Source organism: Onychostoma macrolepis, chromosome 05, assembly GCF_012432095.1.
Source record: "Onychostoma macrolepis isolate SWU-2019 chromosome 05, ASM1243209v1, whole genome shotgun sequence".
In the NCBI taxonomy this organism is placed as follows: domain Eukaryota; kingdom Metazoa; phylum Chordata; class Actinopteri; order Cypriniformes; family Cyprinidae; genus Onychostoma; species Onychostoma macrolepis.
Genome location: NC_081159.1, coordinates 24,340,188 through 24,361,030, shown reverse-complemented (window position 1 = coordinate 24,361,030; position 20,843 = coordinate 24,340,188). Strand labels below are relative to the sequence as shown.

At 37.0% G+C, this 20,843-nt stretch overlaps 2 protein-coding genes across 3 annotated transcripts in view; both read right to left on the bottom strand.

Annotated features, from left to right (window-relative positions):
• gria3a (glutamate receptor, ionotropic, AMPA 3a) overlaps window positions 1–9,723 on the bottom strand; it is a 51,207-nt gene extending 41,484 nt beyond the window's left edge. The window contains exons 1-3 of one of the 2 annotated variants that reach the window (XM_058777338.1): window positions 9,021–9,723; window positions 8,113–8,183; window positions 2,961–3,066 (exon numbers count right to left, since the gene is read on the bottom strand). The gene's annotated coding sequence lies outside the window, so the exon portion shown is untranslated. Of the gene's footprint in view, window positions 1–2,960; window positions 3,067–8,112; window positions 8,184–9,020 lie in introns of those variants that run through there. The other variant, XM_058777337.1, reaches the window with a different exon arrangement.
• A 98-nt stretch (window positions 9,724–9,821) lies between these two features.
• Window positions 9,822–20,547, bottom strand: cchcr1 (coiled-coil alpha-helical rod protein 1). Its single transcript, XM_058777356.1, has 20 exons — window positions 20,324–20,547; window position 19,316; window positions 18,784–19,027; window positions 18,553–18,711; window positions 18,405–18,480; window positions 18,217–18,324; window positions 17,514–17,608; window positions 17,042–17,156; window positions 16,824–16,934; window positions 16,595–16,735; window positions 15,765–15,875; window positions 15,013–15,119; window positions 14,703–14,815; window positions 14,553–14,628; window positions 13,979–14,100; window positions 13,731–13,898; window positions 12,031–12,129; window positions 11,787–11,938; window positions 10,254–10,383; window positions 9,822–10,056 (listed from the first exon to the last, which is right to left on the bottom strand). The coding sequence occupies exons 1-20, from the start codon at window positions 20,390–20,392 to the stop codon at window positions 9,929–9,931; spliced, it is 2,325 nt and encodes a 774-aa protein (XP_058633339.1). The 5' UTR covers window positions 20,393–20,547; the 3' UTR covers window positions 9,822–9,928.
• Window positions 20,548–20,843: the final 296 nt, after the last annotated feature.

Below are 20,843 nucleotides of genomic sequence, written 5' to 3'. Positions count from 1 at the left end.
ACAAACTGGACGCTAAACAGTCAGGTTTCAGGAGTGGCCATTCAACTGAAACTGCGCTACTCTCGGTCACTGAAGCCCTGCGAATTGCAAAAGCCCATTACAAATCATCAGTCCTCATTCTGCTTGATCTATCTGCCGCTTTTGACAATGTCAATCATCAGATACTCCTGTCCACCCTCTCATCACTGTGCATCACTGGGATTCCACTTCGTTGGTTTGAATCCTATCTCACTGGTAGGTCTTTCAGGGTGGCCTGGGGAGGGGAGGTATCCATAGCACATCGACTGGTCACTGGGGTTCCTCAGGGATCGGTTCTTGGACCCCTCCTCTTCTCCACATACACTACATCACTGGGTCCCATCATACAGGCACATGGATTCTCCTACCACTGCTATGCTGATGACACACAGCTCTCTCTCTCTCTCTTTTCAACCAGATGATCCAACGGTAGCTGCACGGATCTCAGGCTGCCTGGCCGACATCTCGGCATGGATGAAAGAACATCACCTACAGCTCAACCTGGCAAAGACTGAGCTTCTTGTCTTCCCTGCCACTCCGACTCTACAGCATGACTTCAGAAATCTTGGTGTAATCTTTGATGACCAGCTGACCTTCAAAGACCACATTGCAAAGACTGCTCGATCTTGCAGGTTTGCACTACACAACATCAGAAAGATCAGGCCCATTCTGACGGAGCATGCTGCACAACTTCTTGTCCAGGCCCTTGTCATTTCTAGGCTGGACTACTGCAATGCTCTTCTGGCTGGACTTCCATCAAACACAGTCAGACCTCTACAAATGATTCAGAATGTGGCAGCACGACTGGGTCTTCAACGAACCCAAAAGAGCCCATGTTACACCTCTCTTTATCTCATTGCATTGGCTACCAGTCGCAGCTCGCATCAAGTTCAAGACATTGATGCTTGCATATAGAACAACCACAGGCTCAGCACCCGCCTACTTGCACTCACTATTAAGAATCTACATCCCCTCCAGAAGTCGGAGATCTGCTAGTGAGCGACGCCTCGTGGTACCATCACAGAGAAGCTCAAAATCACTCTCCAGAACATTCTCGTTCACCATTCCTGGCTGGTGGAATGATCTTCCCACCCCTATCCGGAGTGCTGGATCCCTGTCAATCTTCAAGCAACAGCTGAAAACTCTTTCGACACTACTTGACTTCATCCTAAACTTTATTTTAAAAAAAATAAATAAATAAAAAATCTCTCTATTTATTCCTTCCCTTGCTAGCTTGTACTTATTTGAACAATGCCTGAGACTTGGTGTTACAAGCACTTTGTCTGTCTGATTGCCTCTTCAAGATGAATCGCTTAATGTATTCCCCAATTGTAAGTCGCTTTTGGATAAAAGCGTCTGCAAAATGACTAAATGTAAATGTAGATAGAATAGAAAAAAAGAAAGCTAGTGTTAGTTTTTCAAGAAAAGCTAGCAGTTAGAGAATAAATATGCAATTGATAGAGGGTCAAGTGTGTGTTTTTTTGGGGTTTTTTGTTTCTTTTTAATAAAAAGACAGATAAATAAAATAGAATTAGAATAGAGAGTGCTAGAGTTAGAGGGTCAAATAAAGATGGAAGAGATGTGTTTTAGCCATTTCTTGAAGATGGCTAAGGATTCAGCTGCACGGATTGAGTTGGGCAGGTCATTCCACCAGATGGGAACAGTTAATGAAAAAGTCTGTCAAAGTGATTTTGTGCCTCTTTGGGATGGTACAATAATGCGTCGTTCACTTGCAGAATGCAAGCTTCTAGAGGGCACATAGGTCTGAAGTAAAGGGGTGCAGAGCCAGTGGTGGTTTTGTAGGCAAACATTAATGCCTTGAATTTTATGCAAGCAGCTATTGGTAACCAGTGCAAATTGATGAACAGAGGTGTGACGTGCGTTCTTGCATGTTCCGAAAGAAAGGGCCTGATCTTCCTAATATTGTATACAGAAAATCTGCAGGACCGGGCAGTTTTAGCAATGTGGTCTGAGAAATTCAGCTCATCAATCACAACTCCAAGGTTTCTGGCTGTTTTTGAAGGAGTTATGGTTGATGTGCCTAACTGGAAGGTGAAATTGTGATGAAGTGATGGGTTTGCTGAAACTACAAGCAGTTCTGTCTTAGCTAGGTTGAGTTGAAGGTGATGGTCCTTCATCCAGCAAGAAATGTCTGTTAGACAAGCTGAGATGTGAGCAGCTATCATCGGATCATCAGGATGGAATGAGAGGTAGAGTTGAGTGTCATCAGCATAGCAGTGATATGAAAAGCCATGTTTCTGAACGACATTTAGTTTAACTATGTGCTAAAAACAAACTAAAACTGAAATAAAAACTGTACAGGCAAAATTAAAGAATGAAACTGGAAAATATAACATAATTAGCTAAATCTAAAATATTAATAAAACGGCATTAGTATCTCAATTATACTAAACACTGCTGCAAACTCAAGAAACTGATTAAAGAAACTTACCAATTAATGCATATGCTTAATACAAACACACACACACCACATACATCAGACGCCCTATGGAATTATCTGTCCTACATTTGAGCAAGTGGAGAGTTTATTCATTCTGCATAATGATTGAGAGCTGTGAACTAATTTAATTGCACTGCAGGTTACATTCAAATAACTGTGAGCTCACTCTCTCTCATTCTATAATCATCTTATTCTAGTGATGTACCAGTTTGTCATCAAAGTGAGCAAAAAAAAGTGCTCAAGAATCGAAATTTTCAGAATGACTCATGTCTGAGAATAAGATTTATGGTAGCAGAAGCTGTTGTTTTTGGCCTATTTGGACTTTGTTTTATTTATTTACTTATGGAGGTGTGTTTGAAAATGTGCCAGTTCAGATATTTTAGTTGTGAATGAATTAAATAAATGTATTTGATTTTGTTTAAATAAAATAGGAATGTGTGTGTGTATTCAGTGCACAGCACAGCTGTCACTGTGATCTCACCATAATGAATGTGCAGGAAGTGATGCGGTATTAAATGTGGCCAGTGGCATCAGCTGGTGGGCAGTCATCCAATGAGACACAAGAACAGTGTTTTGCAGCAATCACTCTATTTTCACACAGAAGAAAGAAATGCACAAACGAGTGACAATGAAGCAGTAGAGAAGTGTCAGTGCAGATTAGGAATTTCATGGGTGGAAGTGAATACAATGCTAAAAGACCCACATCTCTTTCATATTCATGCTGAAAAAAAAAAAAAAAAAGGAATCACATCCTCAAATTTTAGCATATATATTTGATTGGGACCGTATGGGAAAACAGCAGCTCATGTAGTCTGATTCTAACTGGACACATCTGCAACACAAGCTCCTATGGGGATTTTAAGAGAAATGGGAGTTTTCAGCAGTAAACAGCTTTTATCCATTTCAATTTCCAAGAAGGCACTTGGCCTCAAACTGTCACTTTAAAGATCCCATGAAATCAAAATTGGACATTTGTGGCTTTTAGTCCATATATATGCTGGTGTACTCCTAACAACTGACAAAACCAAAGTTTATAGTTTTCCCTCAAATATTAATGACTCGTGTTGCTCTCAAGGGTATAGCCAAATCCAGAATGAAAAAGTCCCTTCTAATTAACCAATAAAAAATGCACTTGATTGAGTCTGACCATGCCTTTGAGAATGAGATATTTAACATTAGCAAAGAACAAGATGACAACGAAAGAACGAAGACAACCAAGAGGTCTAAAGACAACTGATCCGAATGAAAGTGAACAATGACTCCATAAGTGTACTGAAAACAGTTATATCATCAATCTGAGATTTAGACACAGCACTCCTCCAAATTTTAGAGACTTTTTAATTTATTAAAAAAAAGTCTATGTCAGTTTATATCAATCACTCTGAATTATAAAAAACAGCCAATTCAGTATTTCTCGAAACACTTTCTCTTGCTTTCACCGCCTCCTCTTCACAACTCTGTTTAATGAATCAGGTTTTTTAAAAGCATCCAAATTTAGTTTTGAATGTCCTAAAAGTCTTAGTAACCACAACTCTGACAGCTGATTTGTAAAATAATGTAATGTCAATAACGGCTTGCAAGCGAAGATGACTAACCGACTTAATCAGTAATCTGAGCATTGTGGGTCCATGACTGCTGACCGGAAAATTCAGACCTCACAAACTCTCATGAGCACTGCTTCAAGCCTGCAAATTTTCTTTTTTAGGACTGGGATGATGCCAAACACTAGCAAAAACAGCAAGTCTAAACTCCATTTGTTAGAATATATATGCTTTGCATAAACAGATATTTTTAACAGGTCTGAAGTGATGCTGACCGGTCAGAAACTGGAAGAGAACTGCTGAAGCGATGAGGGGTATTTTACACAATGCAATGACCATGAGCCATCTGGAGTGAATACACACACACACACAGACACACAGACAGACACACAGACAGACACACAGACACACAGACACAGCACTGGGATCAAGCTGTAAATTATCTGAGTGTTGGTTATATGTGTGCGTGTCTTCATAGCCCTCACTCACACTGGACATTCTGTAATAGGAACCCATGGTTGACTAAGCACACAAACGCGCTCAAACCCACACACCCAGTAACACAGCCTCAGCAGCCATCACTCTTTTTTTTCCCATTTCTTCTCCTTCATCATTTATTCTCCGCATTTTTTCCAGGCAGAGATTCTTCAGTGCCGACCCACTGAAGCATAGTAACTAGCCCAGAGCACACACACAAACACACACGCAAGTACTAACACATTCCTAACTTATCTCTGCAGTCTCTCACACACACACACACACACACACACACACACACACACACACACACACTATCTAAAAGAACAAATCAGATTCACTGCAGATGAATCTCTGAATTCTCAAACAGGACCGCAGCAGAGAGATTTCTTTTTCTTTTTATTTATTGAATTTTATTACAATACAATTACTGTATATGTATATGAAATACTGTACCAATAGTTATTGCAAAAAAGCTTTGCTAAACCACCCTTGTGAAAAAGCAGCATACGTTAGCATACTTTAAAAAAAAAAAAAAAAATGTTATGGACGCATTCTTGTAAACGCTATACTTAAGTGTGAACAGTGTACGTTAACTGCAATTAAATGACTATGTATTTTAGTTAACATTTATATTAAATTCAATTAGCTGAACTTGAAAATGTTTCTTTGATGTACATCTTTCATAATTACTTGTGTCTTTGAAATATGGTTAAAGTGTATTGTAGAATGTACTGGCAACCATTTAGAGTAAACTAAACTTCATATATTTCAAATCAAATTTGCAATGATGAAATTATAAATTGGTGCATATGAAAATATACTAAATTTTAAATGTAATGTTTAATAATTGTACAGTTAAAATGATAATCAAGAACTTTGCATGTGCTATGGTGTTAGTCAACATTAAAATAAAATATTTATTTAAAGCATCATAACAACGATTTAAAACAGTAAAACATAATTTGACATTATTATAAAGTGAACTTTTTATACTTCAGTGTAAACAGTCATGAAAGTGTACGCTCTTCAAATATACGAAAATGGCCTTTTTATTTCATTACTATTTTAATATATACAAGTGCATTTTGTTAAAAATATACTTTTAGGATTTGAAGTACACTACAAATGCACAATCAATACTATTGATCACATTACTTTTTCACAAGGATAGGCTTAGAATCCCATTAATTCAGATTGAATGATTGATTCAGATTCAGCGTCAAGCGCTGTTACACTGCTTGTACTCTATGACGTAAAGCACACTCTGAAATCACACACACAGCTAGATGATCACTTAAAAACCAGAGCACTCACTGCTGCAGAGAAAGAGTTATCACAGGGGAGGTTTATTTATGATGTTCAAATTGTACTGCTGATGCAAACAGGCAGTAAATTCTATGCTAATATGTTAACGAACAGCCTGAAGACTGTGCCAGTGACGTTCAAATCAAGATTCTACATGATTCAGTTCATGAAAACATTTAGCCAGGAGCTGCTTCCTACAAGTTAATACAACCAATCAAATTCTGGAAGTTTATAATTAGCCGCTTCCTCAGGCACAACCTTCATCAGTTATCTCAAGAGTTTGCATCCACGAGGCTCATTCCAAACCTTGGAAGTTATCCATGTCCCTGCTACGCTTTCCTCTAAAGCTTCATACAAACCTGCAAACCGCTGAGTTTATTTAATACAACTGATGAGTAAAGCTGCTGGGGGCGTGGCTTCAAGAACATGTGATGACGCTGCAAAAGAGCAGCTACTGTGACGACTACACTGATGACATCACAGAGAGCAGGAGATCAAACTCTCCCTTTCGGCAAAAGTGCAACAACACAAAGCCTTCCTCTAACACACGCGCAGGACGTATTAAGGGTTCTAAGATATCAGAGGAAATAAAAGCCTCATCCATCATTAAGTTCCCCCTCTTAACCCCCTCGGGGGGAGCAGTGGGCCTCGATCATTCCTGCACATTCATCTGTGTGTCCGTCCTCTAAAAGTTCCCCCCAGGAAACCGCTCTCCCGTCCTTGGGTGGCTCACGCAAACATGCCCTGTCAGCAGCTCTCACTGTCCATCTGCTAGAGGCCTGAACCCCAACTACAACGTGCCCAATGAGAGAGCAGAAAGTGTGTGTGGAAGAAAAAGACTGTTGGAATGTGTGTGTGTGTGTTTGTCAAGCTGAATTATGCCCCATGGTTTCTGTACAACTGAGGTCAGACTTGGATATAATGTTACAGAACATTTTCATGGCTAGTATCTACAGCGATCGCACCAAGAACTTGTGACATTACCAATCAGTTATTTACAGTCATGCATGACATCCATGAACTGTTTAGTGGGGGTCACAAATCGCCCTTCATTGTGGTTCCCATAGAGCTTCAGCGGGTCGTACCACCTATTACTGAAGCACACACTTCTATGCATTTAGTACATATCCTTTCAAATCTTGTATGGCAGCTGCTTGCGCTTTAGGAAAAGCACACAGGCCAGCTGCAGTTCAGCGAAATGGTTACATGAGCAACGTCACTTTTCATTGAGGGAACTGTAGAGCGTGTCTTGAGGGAAAATGAAAAGTTTGAGCATAAGACAAAGAGTTAGTGACATCACAAATAGGAAGAGAAGTGATGCAACCAAGAGGTCAGAGTTTGGCTGGTTAGAATGACCCTGTTAGCTCCTGGTAGACAGTGGAACTAAACCATCTGGACACAAAGGAATGAATCCTAAAAACTGGAAACAAGTTAGCATTTTGGAACTTTAATGAATTAAGCGGCTTTTGTAAGTCGCTTTGGATAACATTGCCTGATAAAAGCATAAATGTGAATGAGTTTTTGGTTAAATGCCTGAAATAAGGCCTGTGGTTAGCAAAAGGTCATGATCTTTTCATTTTTTTTTATTCTACATCAAATACTAAGAAGTTGCTAAATGGGACTATAGTGCTTAGTTATTAAATTCACTAGTTGGCTTTTACAGCCTTATTGTTTTATATTCTTGTCCTTGCAAACTATTCTAACTAAAACTTTTAACTTGTTAATTATAAAGATTGAGAGTTGTGGTGATGTTGAAGTCATTAACTGCGCTGTAGTTCACCTGTATTTAGGCTTCAGTTGTGTTTAAAACGAGAATCAAAAAGGTTGTTGGTCACAGCTTATTTTCCGCAATAATCTAAGATCTAATGGAAAAATCCTATTAGATTTTTGTATGATGCAAGCTTCTGGGTTGGCCTGCAAAATTTATAATTTCTGCAGACAGCCATTAAAACATTAGCAATGTCTTCTGATGAACTCCAGCTGACTGAAATACAGAAGTCTACCCAAAAACAACTCTCTTTTAGAAGCACTGGAGCAAAAAAACTAAATACAAAATGAACAAAGCATACAATCACCCTCTCAAAGTGGTTTTCTCAATACTACATCACACAACAAGAACATCACTCCTTTCTCCTTAAATGGAAAATCACAAACAGGGATTTTTATGGTCTCTCAGTAACCTCTAATTTAACCTTTAATGGACCTCTAACTAACCCTTTAGTGGATAATACATCCCAAACAGCACCAGTAGAAGGTGAATGAGACACAGAGAGAAGTGTTTTCCAAAACAGAAAAATACAGACATACCTGTCAAACTAGGAGGAGATGTATCAAGCTGTCATTGAGTGACGCCTTTCTCTCCCCAGCAGTGTCTCAGCCTGAAATACAAGTAGTGCTCCAAAAGTTCTCTGAAGGTGACTTAAAATTTTAATGGATACACTCCACACTCTAAAAGCGGAGTGTATCCATTTAAGAATATATCAAAGAAATATATGACAGGAAGGACAAAGTGGTTAAACACGCACACACCTTTTACTTACAGGTTGTGCAGAAAAAGCTATTAAAGTCAACACGAAACATGTTCATAACCCATTTACTGTCATAATCTGACATATTTTAGCGTGAAATGGAATGCACACGAGAGAAAGAAGTGTGGGAGTGAGGATTTTATCCTTCGAGAATGAATAGGATAATGAAAAATGGGCATTCCATACCAGGAGCCAGGTGGCTGAAGGAGAAGGGTTGTAAAACAAGGTGATGTTGGCCGAAAAGGACAGTTGAAGGTTGTGTTTTCATGAAAAGTTACAAATACATTTTTTCCTTCTAAATGTAAAATCTGGGTAGTCCCATGAAAACACTAGGCTTAAAAACCAAAGCTTTTGCTGTGTTCTATTGTATGTCTTTTCACATTTACACTAATGTTGAAAAATTGAGGCCATTAAAAAAAAATTTTTTTTTTTTAATTAATATTTTTATTACTAAAGTATGCACTAAATTGGTCAAAAGTCACTAACACCACTTATAATTTTGAAAACATTAAATCAGCACAACTTTTTTCAACACTGACAAAAAGAAATGTGCCTTGAGCACCAAAATTCAACTTTGCCATCATCAGGAATTACATTTTAAAATGCATTAAAATTGATTTTTTTTAATTAAATGAATGCAGCTTTGTTAAGCATAAGAGACTTTAACATTAAAAAACTCTTACCGACCCCAAATGTTTGAACTGTAGTGAATGTGTTGTGTGCTGCTAGCACAGGATCATACACTGCAAGGGGTCCACACTGGAGATTCCCTACGGTCCTTGTAGTAAATGAACTGAGTTGCTCTGGAAAAAAGGGCCTGCTAAATAACAAAGAACTTTTTGCTATAAAATGGCAGGAGGTTTCAGTGACTCACACTGGATTATTTTTATTTTGACCAATGGCAGCTTCTCATTTCCCTCATCTTCATCTGTTCTCAAGGATACGGGGTAATTGCCACTAAATCTGAAATACAAATCAATACTAACTAATACTAATTGATGTAAAGGCACTGACAGAAATGTGACCCTGGACCACAAAAGCAGTCAAAAGTAGCACGGGTATATTTGTAGCAATAGCCAACAATACATTGTACAGGCCAAAATATTTATTTTATGCCAAAAATCATTAGGATATTAAGTAAAGATCATGTTCCATCAAGATATTTTGTAAATTTCCTACCTTAAATATATCAAAACTTAATTTTTGATTAGTAATATGCCTTGCTAAGGACATAATTTGGACAACTTTCAAGGAGATTCTCATTATTTAGATTTTTTTTTTTGCACCCTCAGATTCCAGATTTTCAAATAGTTCTCTCAGTCAAATATTGTCCGATCCTAACAAACCATACATCAACGGAAAGCTTTCAGATGATGTATAAATCTCAATTTCTAAAAATTGTCCCTTATGACTGGTTTTGTGCTCCGGGGTCACAAATGTCTAATTTTGCAAACCATCTGAGATTAACTGAAAGATCTACAGGTCTCATTTGACAAAAATCTCTTTTATTAAATTATAAAACAAACATCAAACCCCACGAGAGGGGTTGGACAGACGGCGAGTGTGTGAGAGAGAATTGATTGGTGTGTTCAGCACTATTCTTTATGTGTGTCAGCACAAGAGGGTGTTTGTGTCACAGTGAAGGCCTGACCCTCCTCATCATCTTCTTCCTCTGAGCTGCCCATCACTGCGGCACTAAGAGCCTGCAGTGCCCCCAGCAGACCTGAGAGAAGAGCAGGATGAGGAACCAAGTCAAGTGCAAAAGAACATTGAGTAGACATTTAAAAATTAATCAATGTATGAATGAACATATTATATAATCAAAGATATTACAAAATTATAAATATAAATCCGTATCATGGGCAAAAAAAGCATCAGACTAACTGTTGATATCATAATTGAGTGTCAGAGTATGCTTACTTTCAGGTGTTGGAGGATTGCTGCTCTCGGACTGAGGATGATGCTTTTGTTTCAAATGCTCAGTTGTCTGAATTGCTGATCTTCTCAGTCTTTTATATTCATTCATCAAACCCTGTTCCTGAACCACGGCCTGCACACACACAAAAAACAATAAAACCACGACTACTACTTTTCTACCGGTGCTTGACTATGGTGATGTAGTGTATCAGTTCGCACCATCATATCTTCTCTCCTCTTTAGATGCTGTTTATCATGGTGCTTTAAGATTTATATCAGATTGTAAACCCTCAACTCATCACTGTATATTGTATAACAGAGTAGGTTGGTCTTCTTTGCCTATCAGAAGAAAAATGCACTGGTATTTAATTATCTATAAAGCCATTCTGGGGATGTTGCCCTCATATCTCTGCTGTCTTATAAAACAGAAAATTGTTGAGAAATACTGCCTTCGCTCACAAAATTATTATAACCTCTCTGTTCCTTTTGTTCGATCTGAATTAGGTAAAAAGGCTTTTATGTACGCTGCTCCGACTGACTGGAACCTTCTGCAATCTAAATTGAAGTTACAAAATTTGCTGTCTTTGGATAATTTTAAAACAGTTACTCTGCAAATGGAAATTGACTCAATAATATGTAATTGTTTTTAAGTGTCTCTAGTCTGTTTGTGTTGTAATATTTTGTGATGTAACTGATGTATTGCTGCCCATTTTGGCCAGGACACTCCTGCGAAAGAGATTTTTAATCTCAGAGAGTCTTTTCTGGTTAAATAAAGGTTAAATAAAATAAAATAAAATAAATAAAAAATAAAGGACAGAGAAACAGATCTAAAAGCCACTTAGATCTGAGCCAAGAACATTTTAAATAAACTTGCAAAAAATGATTTGCATCCTTGATACGTTAAATCATGTTTATGTATAATGCAGTTGCAGAAACAACCCATTCACATATTTCAAACTACTTTAAACTGAAATTCATAAACTCACAAAACACCTCATGTCACACACATATGATTTTCTCCCCAGCAAAATGAGTTCTGAAATTAGCTGGAAATATACAGATTAGAAAATTATAGCTTCAAGTTTGATTATACAACTTGTAAAATTACTAAACTTTAGGTTAAGTATTTTTAAGTTTAAGTATTTTTATAAAATAATATGAATCCAGGCTAATTTATCAAAAAAGTGACACTAGCTAAAGATTTTATACAAAAGATTTTAAACTTTCTATTCATCAAAGAGTACTGGGAAAAACATGGATAATACAATATTTCTTGAGCACCAAATCAGCATATTAGAATGATTTCTGAAGGATCATGTGACACTGAAGACTGGAGTAATGGCTGCTGAAAATTCAGTTTCGCCATCACAGGAATAAAATACATTTAAAATGTTAAAAAAAGTTTTTGTATAATTATTTCTTGGTAAAGGTTGTCCTATCTCACTGAGGCCACCAAGTGAGCCAGGACTGCCACTGATGCCCCCTCAATAAGAACAGATGAGTGAGTGTGTGTGTACGTGTGTGCGTATGACTCACCAGTAGAAGGTTGCGGTCTTTGTCCTTGTCTTTCAGCTGTTTCTGCAGATGTGTGATCTGCTTGTGTGTGTGTTCTGTTCTCTCTTTCTCTACGTCTTTCATCTGTTCTTTCTCTCTCTCCACCTGCCTCTGAACCTGTCGCAAAGCTACCACTGCACACACACACACACACAATGCGCAGACACTCATAACATCTATCATAAATACATACCATGACATTTGTATTTGTATGTCAAGTATGTACCTGCTTTTGTGTGCTCTCTCCTCGCTGTGTTGAGTTGAGCCTCCATGTCCCTGAGCTTCTCTGCATACACACTCTCAACTTCTGACACCTTGTGTAAAACTACACAAACATCCATAATCAGCTTTTACATCTTCAAAAATAAGCAACTGTACTCCACAACCAAACCTGAGCAAATATTAAATGGAAACACAGAAGCACAAATGATTCTTCACCAGAGTGGAAGCAGAGCTGCATGATTTTGCCTGGAGCAATGAGCAACTGATGTCAGCAGAATTCAACATGTGTTAAACACAGTATTAATAGACTATTAGCAATGAGAATAAGAGAATAAGATGGAATTTGTGAAGTGAATACACAATGCTTTGCGTGCGTGCGTGTGTGTGTTGGGTTGTCGTCAGAGCTGGGTAGTAACTGATTACATGTAATCTGGATTACGTAATCAGATTCCAAAAATTAAGTACTTTTAATTAGAGTAAGTTACATTTTAAAATACTCGTAATCAGACTACAGTTACTTTTTTATGGATTACATGATTACATATTATTTACACAACAGCAATAATTTATTCATTCTTCCTATTTCCTCTTTTAAATTGTCCTTTCTAAATTGACCTTCTGCTTATATACATTCAGAAAGTCTTCGTTTTGTGGACATTCACACATAGACTAGTCATTAGTCAGGTGGCGATACAGCATTTGACCACTGGTTTTACAAAAATCATTTCAGGTTTAAGAAGTGTTTCAATATTGCATCAACTACTGATGAGCACATTCATTTTTATTTGAGTTATCACTCAGTCAGTTATTTTACCATGTATTGGAAGGCGTTTGTCTTTCAAACACATTAAAATGCACAAATTCACCAACTAATATGTGACCCTGGAGCACAAAACCAGTCTTAAGTAGCACGGGTATATTTGTAGCAATAGCCAACAATACATTGTATGGGTCAAAATGATCGATTTTCCTTTTATGCCAAAAATCATTAGGATATCAAGTAAAGATCATGTTCCATGAAGATATTTTGTAAATTTCCTACTGTAAATATATCAAAACCTAATTTTTTATTAGTAATATGCATTGCTAAGGACTTCATTTGGACAACTTTAAAGGCGATTTTCTCAATATTTATTTTATTTATTCATACATTTTTTGCACCCTATCCTAGCAAAGCTTATTTATTCATCTTTCAGATGATGTAAAAATCTCAATTTCAAAAAACTGACCCTTATGACTGGTTTTGTGGTCCGGTGTCAAATAATTTTTTTGATTCATTTTAAAATTATTTGTTTTAATTTAACATTTTTTTTATGATTTACTTAATTATTAGCTTTTCATTAAACTCATAAACCCCTTGCAGTTCCTTCACAAACTCAGTTTGGGAAACCTTGACGTAATATAACATGTAATGCACTTCATGTTGTTAATAACAACAAACTGAATATATTTTCTCACTCTTTGTATGTTTATATCAATATGGTACAAGATTATTCTATTTAAATCAATGTGAAAAACGAGATAGCTCAGAAGTAATCTAAAAGTAATCTGATTATATTACCAAAATTGTGTAATGTAATGGATTACGTTGCTAATTACATTTTTTGTCATGTAATTTGGAATCAGTAGTGGATTACAATTTGTAAGTAATCTACCCAGCTCTGGTTGCCGTTTCTTCACTCAAACACATTGCTCTTCATGCACCTGAGTCACACTGCTGCTGTAGTCTCTGGGCCTCAGCACGGAGCTCCACAATGGTCCCCTCATGCTCTTCACATTGTCTCAGCATCTCCATTCTGCTCGATTCGGATGCCTCCAACTCCTCCCTGCTTTGTGACAGAGCTTCCCTCAGGTGTCCCAGATCTCTCTCTCCTGCAGTTTGCATTCAACACAGTTACAGTCCTCTCTTTACTATCTTCAGAAGACATTCAGGTTGACGTTTGTGTACATACGCTGCTGCTGTAGTTCTGACAGGGAGGCCTGGATGAGCTCTGGTGTGCGTTTGAGTTCCTGTGCGAGTTTGTCTCTCTCTGCGCTCAACAACATCACCTCGGCCTGGAGACTCTTAATAAAGCTGCAACACAGACAGGAGATAATGGAACGGAATACTACATATTTTTATTCATATTTATAATACAGCTATTTTTTATTTTTAATCCAACATAGTATCTTCTCTTAACAGAGCAATCTATTGTTTCAAATAATTATTAAAAATAATGTTTAATAATTAATTCATATTTAATTATAATAATTGTTATTATTATTATTATTATTATTATAAGTATATTAATAATAATTTTTTTAATAATAAAATTATTGTGTGAATATTACTATGCATTGTGGGATAAAACATCTGAAACATTACAAAACTGACTTGTTTTAGGTCATTTTAAATATATATGATTAAGCTGAACCCCAGCTATCTTTTGTTCCTAAAGCTTCCAATAACCAGCGGTGGAAAAAAACACCTTAAAGAAATTTGACTTCGAATATCAATGTCTTTAATTTATTCCCATGATTCTGTACCTCTCTGACACCGCTGGCTCTGGAGATCTAGTAGCTCTCTTGGTTCTCCAAAGAGCTTCTTTCCTCAACAGCAGCCCTGCAGACAAACAGCCCATGTATATTAAAAGTGAAACACACTTACGTACACTCACACACAGATGAGACACTCACCATGTACAGTGTCCAGACGTTTGGCAGCAAAGGCGAGTCTCTGGTTCAGCTGACTTACACTGGACTGAACTGCTTCCATCTGACCTGCCTTCATTTCTATGGCTGATATCACTCTGATGAGAGAGATAACACACAGAGAGACAGATGTTTATGGATTAGCTGGCTTCAGGGCTTCGGTCAGAGGAACAGTCAGCTTTAATCTAATCATGACAGTCACGTTGGTATTTTTTAAACTTGTTTAATCCAAAGAGACTTACAGAACACTAACAGATTCAAGGGCCAGCTCAAGGGGTGTGATTATGCGTGCTACCTGTGTGCTTTTTCACTGATATCATTCAGTGATCCCTCGGTACACTTATTGCACTCTTTCAGCTGAGCATTCTCCTGAAGAGCACTGTCCAACTGCTGCTGTACTCCCTGAACACACACACAAAGCAAGCACATGGGCTGTCAGAAACACACAGTTGCCTGCAGGCGATACAGAAGAAGAGTTTCAGTGCCGTCACTGTGTAATACAGCAGATCAGCTGGACAGCTGCTCTGAATGTGGTGAGTAATCACGGATGAACAATGTGATGTTAAAACAGCAGATCTTCTCGGAGTCAACGCTGAACAAGCTTAAACCTCACTAAGCTCAATCCAACCTGTTCAGACTGTTAAAAAGCAAAGATAACAAGAAAAGAATGAGGGTGAATGGGACGAGCTCATGAGGGTTGGAGACAGAGTGCAAAAGCTGATCATGTGAATATCAATGAGATACGTTTTTAGCAAGTAACCACTTAAATTTCAGTTCGTTTTTTTCGTGCACATCTATTGTATCACCTGGAAGACCTATCATGTAATAAACCCTTCATCACGGCATGCCTGGTTAGGACATGTATAGCGCTGTGAAAATGTATATTGAGTTCAGAAGCCCAATATGAACATCTGGCATCTGTACAGACTTTATCCATTCCCAATGAGAGGAATTTCATTCTAATGGCAGGACCACAAGACCTAAACTTAACTGACCCCACAACCAAACTTAACCTCAATGTATGTGCATACTTGTATGTCAGCGTACCTGTGCGTCTACATGCTGTAACTCCAACTGGGCCGTTTTGTCCTCTAGTTGGTGCTGAAGGACACTGTTCTGCGACTGCAAACACTCTACTTGCTGCTGTAGAGAGGAAACCTATGCACACATACAAAAAAAGTCAAAAAATCTAATTTGAAAACACTAAACTTTAAGTAAACAGTTTTACTACATAAATAGATGTGTAATCTAAATAAATAGATGTGTAATCTAATGTGGAAACAGACATTTTTTTATGTTGACAGCCAAAATTGTACAGACTGATCATTTATTTTAATTAACTAACATATTTTATCATTCAAAAGATTACAGATATCGTATGCTTTTGAAAGACATTAAAAAATACACGATACAGGAACATAATATTGCGAAATATTATTATGATTTAAAATATTTGTTATCTATTTTAATATATTTTAAAATGTAATTTATTCCTGTGATGGCAAAGCTGAATTTTATCAGCCATTAGTAGTTTTCAGTATCACACAATCCTTCAGAAATCATTCTAATATGTTGATTTTGTGCTCAAGGAACATGTATTATTTTCGATGTTGAAAACAAGTTGTGCAGTTTAATATTTTTGTGAAAACTGATACTTTTTTCAGGATTTCAAAAGAACAACCTTTTTTTAATATATATATTTGTAATAATGAAAAAGTTCCTTTTGATCAAACTAATGCATTAATTAATAAAAGTAAAAATTGGAAAAACAACAACCTTCCTCGCTCCAAATGTTTGAACAGTGGTGTATATGGACACTATAGTTGCCAAAAAAAATTCTCTTATATAGGTAAAAATTCATTTTGCATTTGTATTACCATGTTATGCAGTTGTGTTTTCTCCGTGTGAAATTGTAAATCTCTGGTCTGCAATTTAACAAGCAGTATGAAGACCTTTTGTCTCCAAACACTCAACATCTGCCCAGCTTTGCTGCCAGAGTACAATGGGTCAGTCTGCACCTACACACAAAATAAAATACCACTAAATGTACTAATGAATTCATATCTGTCAAACTCTACTGGTCATACTACATATGCGTAATCTTACCTGTTCACCTAGCTCTTTCTCCTGAATAGCCAAAATGTCATTGGCTGCGTTCACTCGAACATTCAGCAGCTGGACTGATAAAGACAGGGCTTCCTTTTCCTTCTCTAAATGCTATACACGCATATTCATAAAATAATTACATTCATGCATTCAACAATAATTCAAAGGACCACAACTGATGCACAGATTGCAGTTCAGCAGACTGTGTGTTTACACACCTGTATCTGTCGTCTAAGCTCTACCTCTTCCTTTTTCTCTGTGATGTGGCTGCCAATGTATGTCCGCAGTTTCTGAACACACTCAGACTGTTCCAGCAATGAGCTGTTCAGGACACTGCACAAATACAAATCATGTGACATCACCTAAACAGACCTGTAGATGATTTGACATTTAGAGACAGCTGCATGAGCAACATTTGTTTTCTTAAGTCAAGTCAAGTCGAGTCACCTTTATTTATATAGCGCTTTTAACAATACAGATTGTGTCAAATCACTTAACAGTATCAAATTAGAGGATAGAGTGTCAGTAATGTATAATGATAAGATTAAACACTCAATTTTCAATTTTCAGTTAAAGGCATTTCATTATTGAATTCAGAGATGTCATTGTCTAGCTCAGTTTAGTTTAAATATTGTCTGTGCAATCAAATCGGCGATAATCGCTAGAAATTAAGTAAATTCTTACACTTACCTCAGTTGATTTCTCAGCTCATCTTTCTCTGATATCATTTCCTGTATTTGGGTCCTCAATAAGGTCACTTCCTGTGCAGCATCGGTCATGACATTCTGATATTCAAAATGGTTGAAAATAAGAAAATATTTCAGAAAATATATCACTTACACCATTACACTGAATCAGAGAGTGAAGTTATACAAAAAAGAAAAATGTAGGACAGGAAGATTAAGTTATGATATTTTAAAATATCAGTTTTATCTCTCTTAGACAAATTAAAAAGTCAAATAAATGCATGAATCATTCACAATAAGATCAAAAACATGCATTTAGAAAATTAACAGGGTGGACTGTAATTTCATGCCTACATTTAAAGGTGCACTAGGGAAAAATTCTGGGTTAAAAATGAACAACAAAATCAATTACTGAGCAAGTACATTTACATTTAGTCATTCAGCAGACGCTTTTATCCAAATTGACTTACAAATGAGGACATATAAAAAAAATAATAAAAATCAAAGTTCAAAACTGTCTCCTTGCCTTATATCATCACACATTATTTGTACATTAACAATGTCAGGGTGGATTTCACGGGACAAGTCAGTTTTACACCACTCATCTGTCCATTAGTCCATTTTTATTTATCTGAGGTACAGTATCATCCATTGTTGAAACTAAGAAACCTCAAAATATAGCCACTCTATTGTTAATTGTGTCTTACCTGTGTCTCTAGTTTTTGTTGCAGTCTTCCCATCTCCTGCTTCGAGTCCTGTAACTCTTTCTCCAAATGTTGACATTTTAATTCATACTCTCTTTTTAGGGTTGAAAGCTAGACACACAAATTCAGGCTGTATTTACAAACTAGCATTTTTCACCTGTTCTGAACGAATAAAGTGAAAGTGTATTTACCAGGTCTTGGTTCACACTGAGTTCAGCCTTGCAGCTCTTCAGTTGACTGTGTAATTCATCACGCTCTATACACTGTCTGTAGACACACACACAGTTCAGCCCACATACACAGCTGAAGTAACAACACCTTCAGTTTGAGTGTTTGTACCTGTTTATTTGATTTTGCTGATCTCTGACCTGCTCTCTCAAACACTCTACTCTTCCTTTCAGACGCTCCATCTCTCCTCTCATCACTTCCTTGTCTTCTCTTAACCTTTCCATCTCTTGCAGCAGGGGCTTTGAGCTGCTCCTCTCATCTTCTGGCAAACTGACAGAAAGAGAGAGATGAATTTACACACAGACCACTAAAGTCACTGGATGTGCTGATGTGTTTGTGTACCTGTGGTCGGGGAGCCGTTGTATTATTTTCTCAAACTGGTGTTTCTGATGGACGGGCCGCCACGCTTCCACTGTAGCAGGCTCTGTCCAGCCAAACCCCTCCTCACTGAATTTAGAAGGGGGTGGAGCTCTAAACTGTGGCAGAACTTGGGTGGGTGTGGTCTGTGAAGCTGTGGGCCGGGCTGGCGGACCCCCAGTAAACTGAGCAGGTGTCATCAGAGGAGGAATGGGGTTACAGACAGATGCTAGGAGACAAATAGAAAGACTGACATTAATGTAATAAACACATAAAGACTGAAATAAAGGCAGGACCTTCAAATCTCTATCCTGAGCATCTGGATTTTTTTCTTCACATTCACAACATTACAGATGCCTTACATATGACACAATTTAACAGTACTGCTCATTATCTTCTTTTAAGTTTGTTAATCACCTTTTAGCTGTCACTAGTTTACTTTTAGAGGTACAAACAGTCCATGCAGTGTTGGGAAGATTACTTTGGAAAATGTAAGAGGTCACAGATTACAAGTTACCCTATTCAAAATGTAATAAGCAGTGTAACTTTATTTTATATTTATTACAGTAATGCAACTGTTTACATTTGATTACTTTTCTAAATTTCTAAAGAATGTTTTCAATTGTTAATCATTTTGAAACATTTAAAGCAGGCAGGGTTAACTATACTACTGCCTTTTAAATCAAATCTTTGCATAGCTATGACAGGAAACAACAGTTACAGGCATCTAACAATGCCTTGGGAAATAACAGTTCATCTTAAAAAATAAAACGTATAAATAAACCCAAATAGAAATAAAACTTATTGACTAAGCATTTGTCCTATTCTTTGTCCTAAACTCCTGAGGGTCATTTCATCTCAAATCAACCAATTTTCCAAAGTTCCTCAGCTCAAATTTTTCATTTTGCTAATATTTTATTTCTGAAGAAAGACAGACATGTATAGTGATGGAAGCCAAAATATCAAATGTCACAGATGAATATTGACTATTGAGTATTGAGTAATCCACTATTTTGTAGAGGGGGAAAATGGCAATTTTCACCTTAGATTCAGAGCCAAATTTCAAGAAGGTAAAAATAACTTCAGAAAGATAGCAGCATCATAATGTTATTTTTACACAGAGATTAGTAGGTCTGTTAGTAAAATATGTTAACGTTAGCAATCTGTTGCATTAACTAACTTACTTAATGGTGGCCATTAAAAATGGGGAAACAACACTTTAAGTGTTTTTTTTTTCTTCAAAGTTTGCATGTCTGTAACTCAAGAAGTATTAAAGATATTTTAATGCCATTTTAGATATTGGGTCTTAACAAACTTTCCTCTTGGCATCTTCATTTTTAAGGCCCTATGTGGTTCGTTCCAGAGATATTGGAATTTCAATACGGCTCCAAGAGTAAATTGTTAAAATTTGCAAAAATATGATACTTCTCTCAGCAGTTAAGATAATATACAAGAACTTAAATGCTGTTTAAATGGTGTTAGATGAATCTATTACATCACACTGCAGTTTATTCTGTTTGTTTACCTCCATCAGAGCTTTCACGAAGTCCGCCGGCGCGTTCAGCCTTTCTTCTCTCCACATAACATTATCCATAATAACCACTAAAAGCCCAGTCTTACAAAATAGGTCTTACATAAACGTGTAAAACGTTTAAATCGTAATGTTTTGATGATCATTTCACGTCAGTTTTAGAAAGTGTGCGTCCTGCCCGCCTTTCAGTTGTCATGGCAGAGATTTCCGGTCGGAGCGAGGCACCACAGCGCCCCCTGCAGTCTCTATTGAACAACTAAATCAACTATAACATGCACATTTTCCACTCTATCACCTTATTGACACATTTACACCTAAAAACTCAAATCATTTGAATCATTGTCTTTAACCTTCGGTATTGCTCGCCTTGCACATCTTAATGTTAGAGCTTTGTGCATTTGAAATACTAGGATACTAGAATACTAGAAAAATAATCTGCTGAGGAGCTCAGTGTGAACACTTTTGTGTTTATTCCTGAAATCTAACCAGTCATGTTTTAAATTAAAGTTAGAGA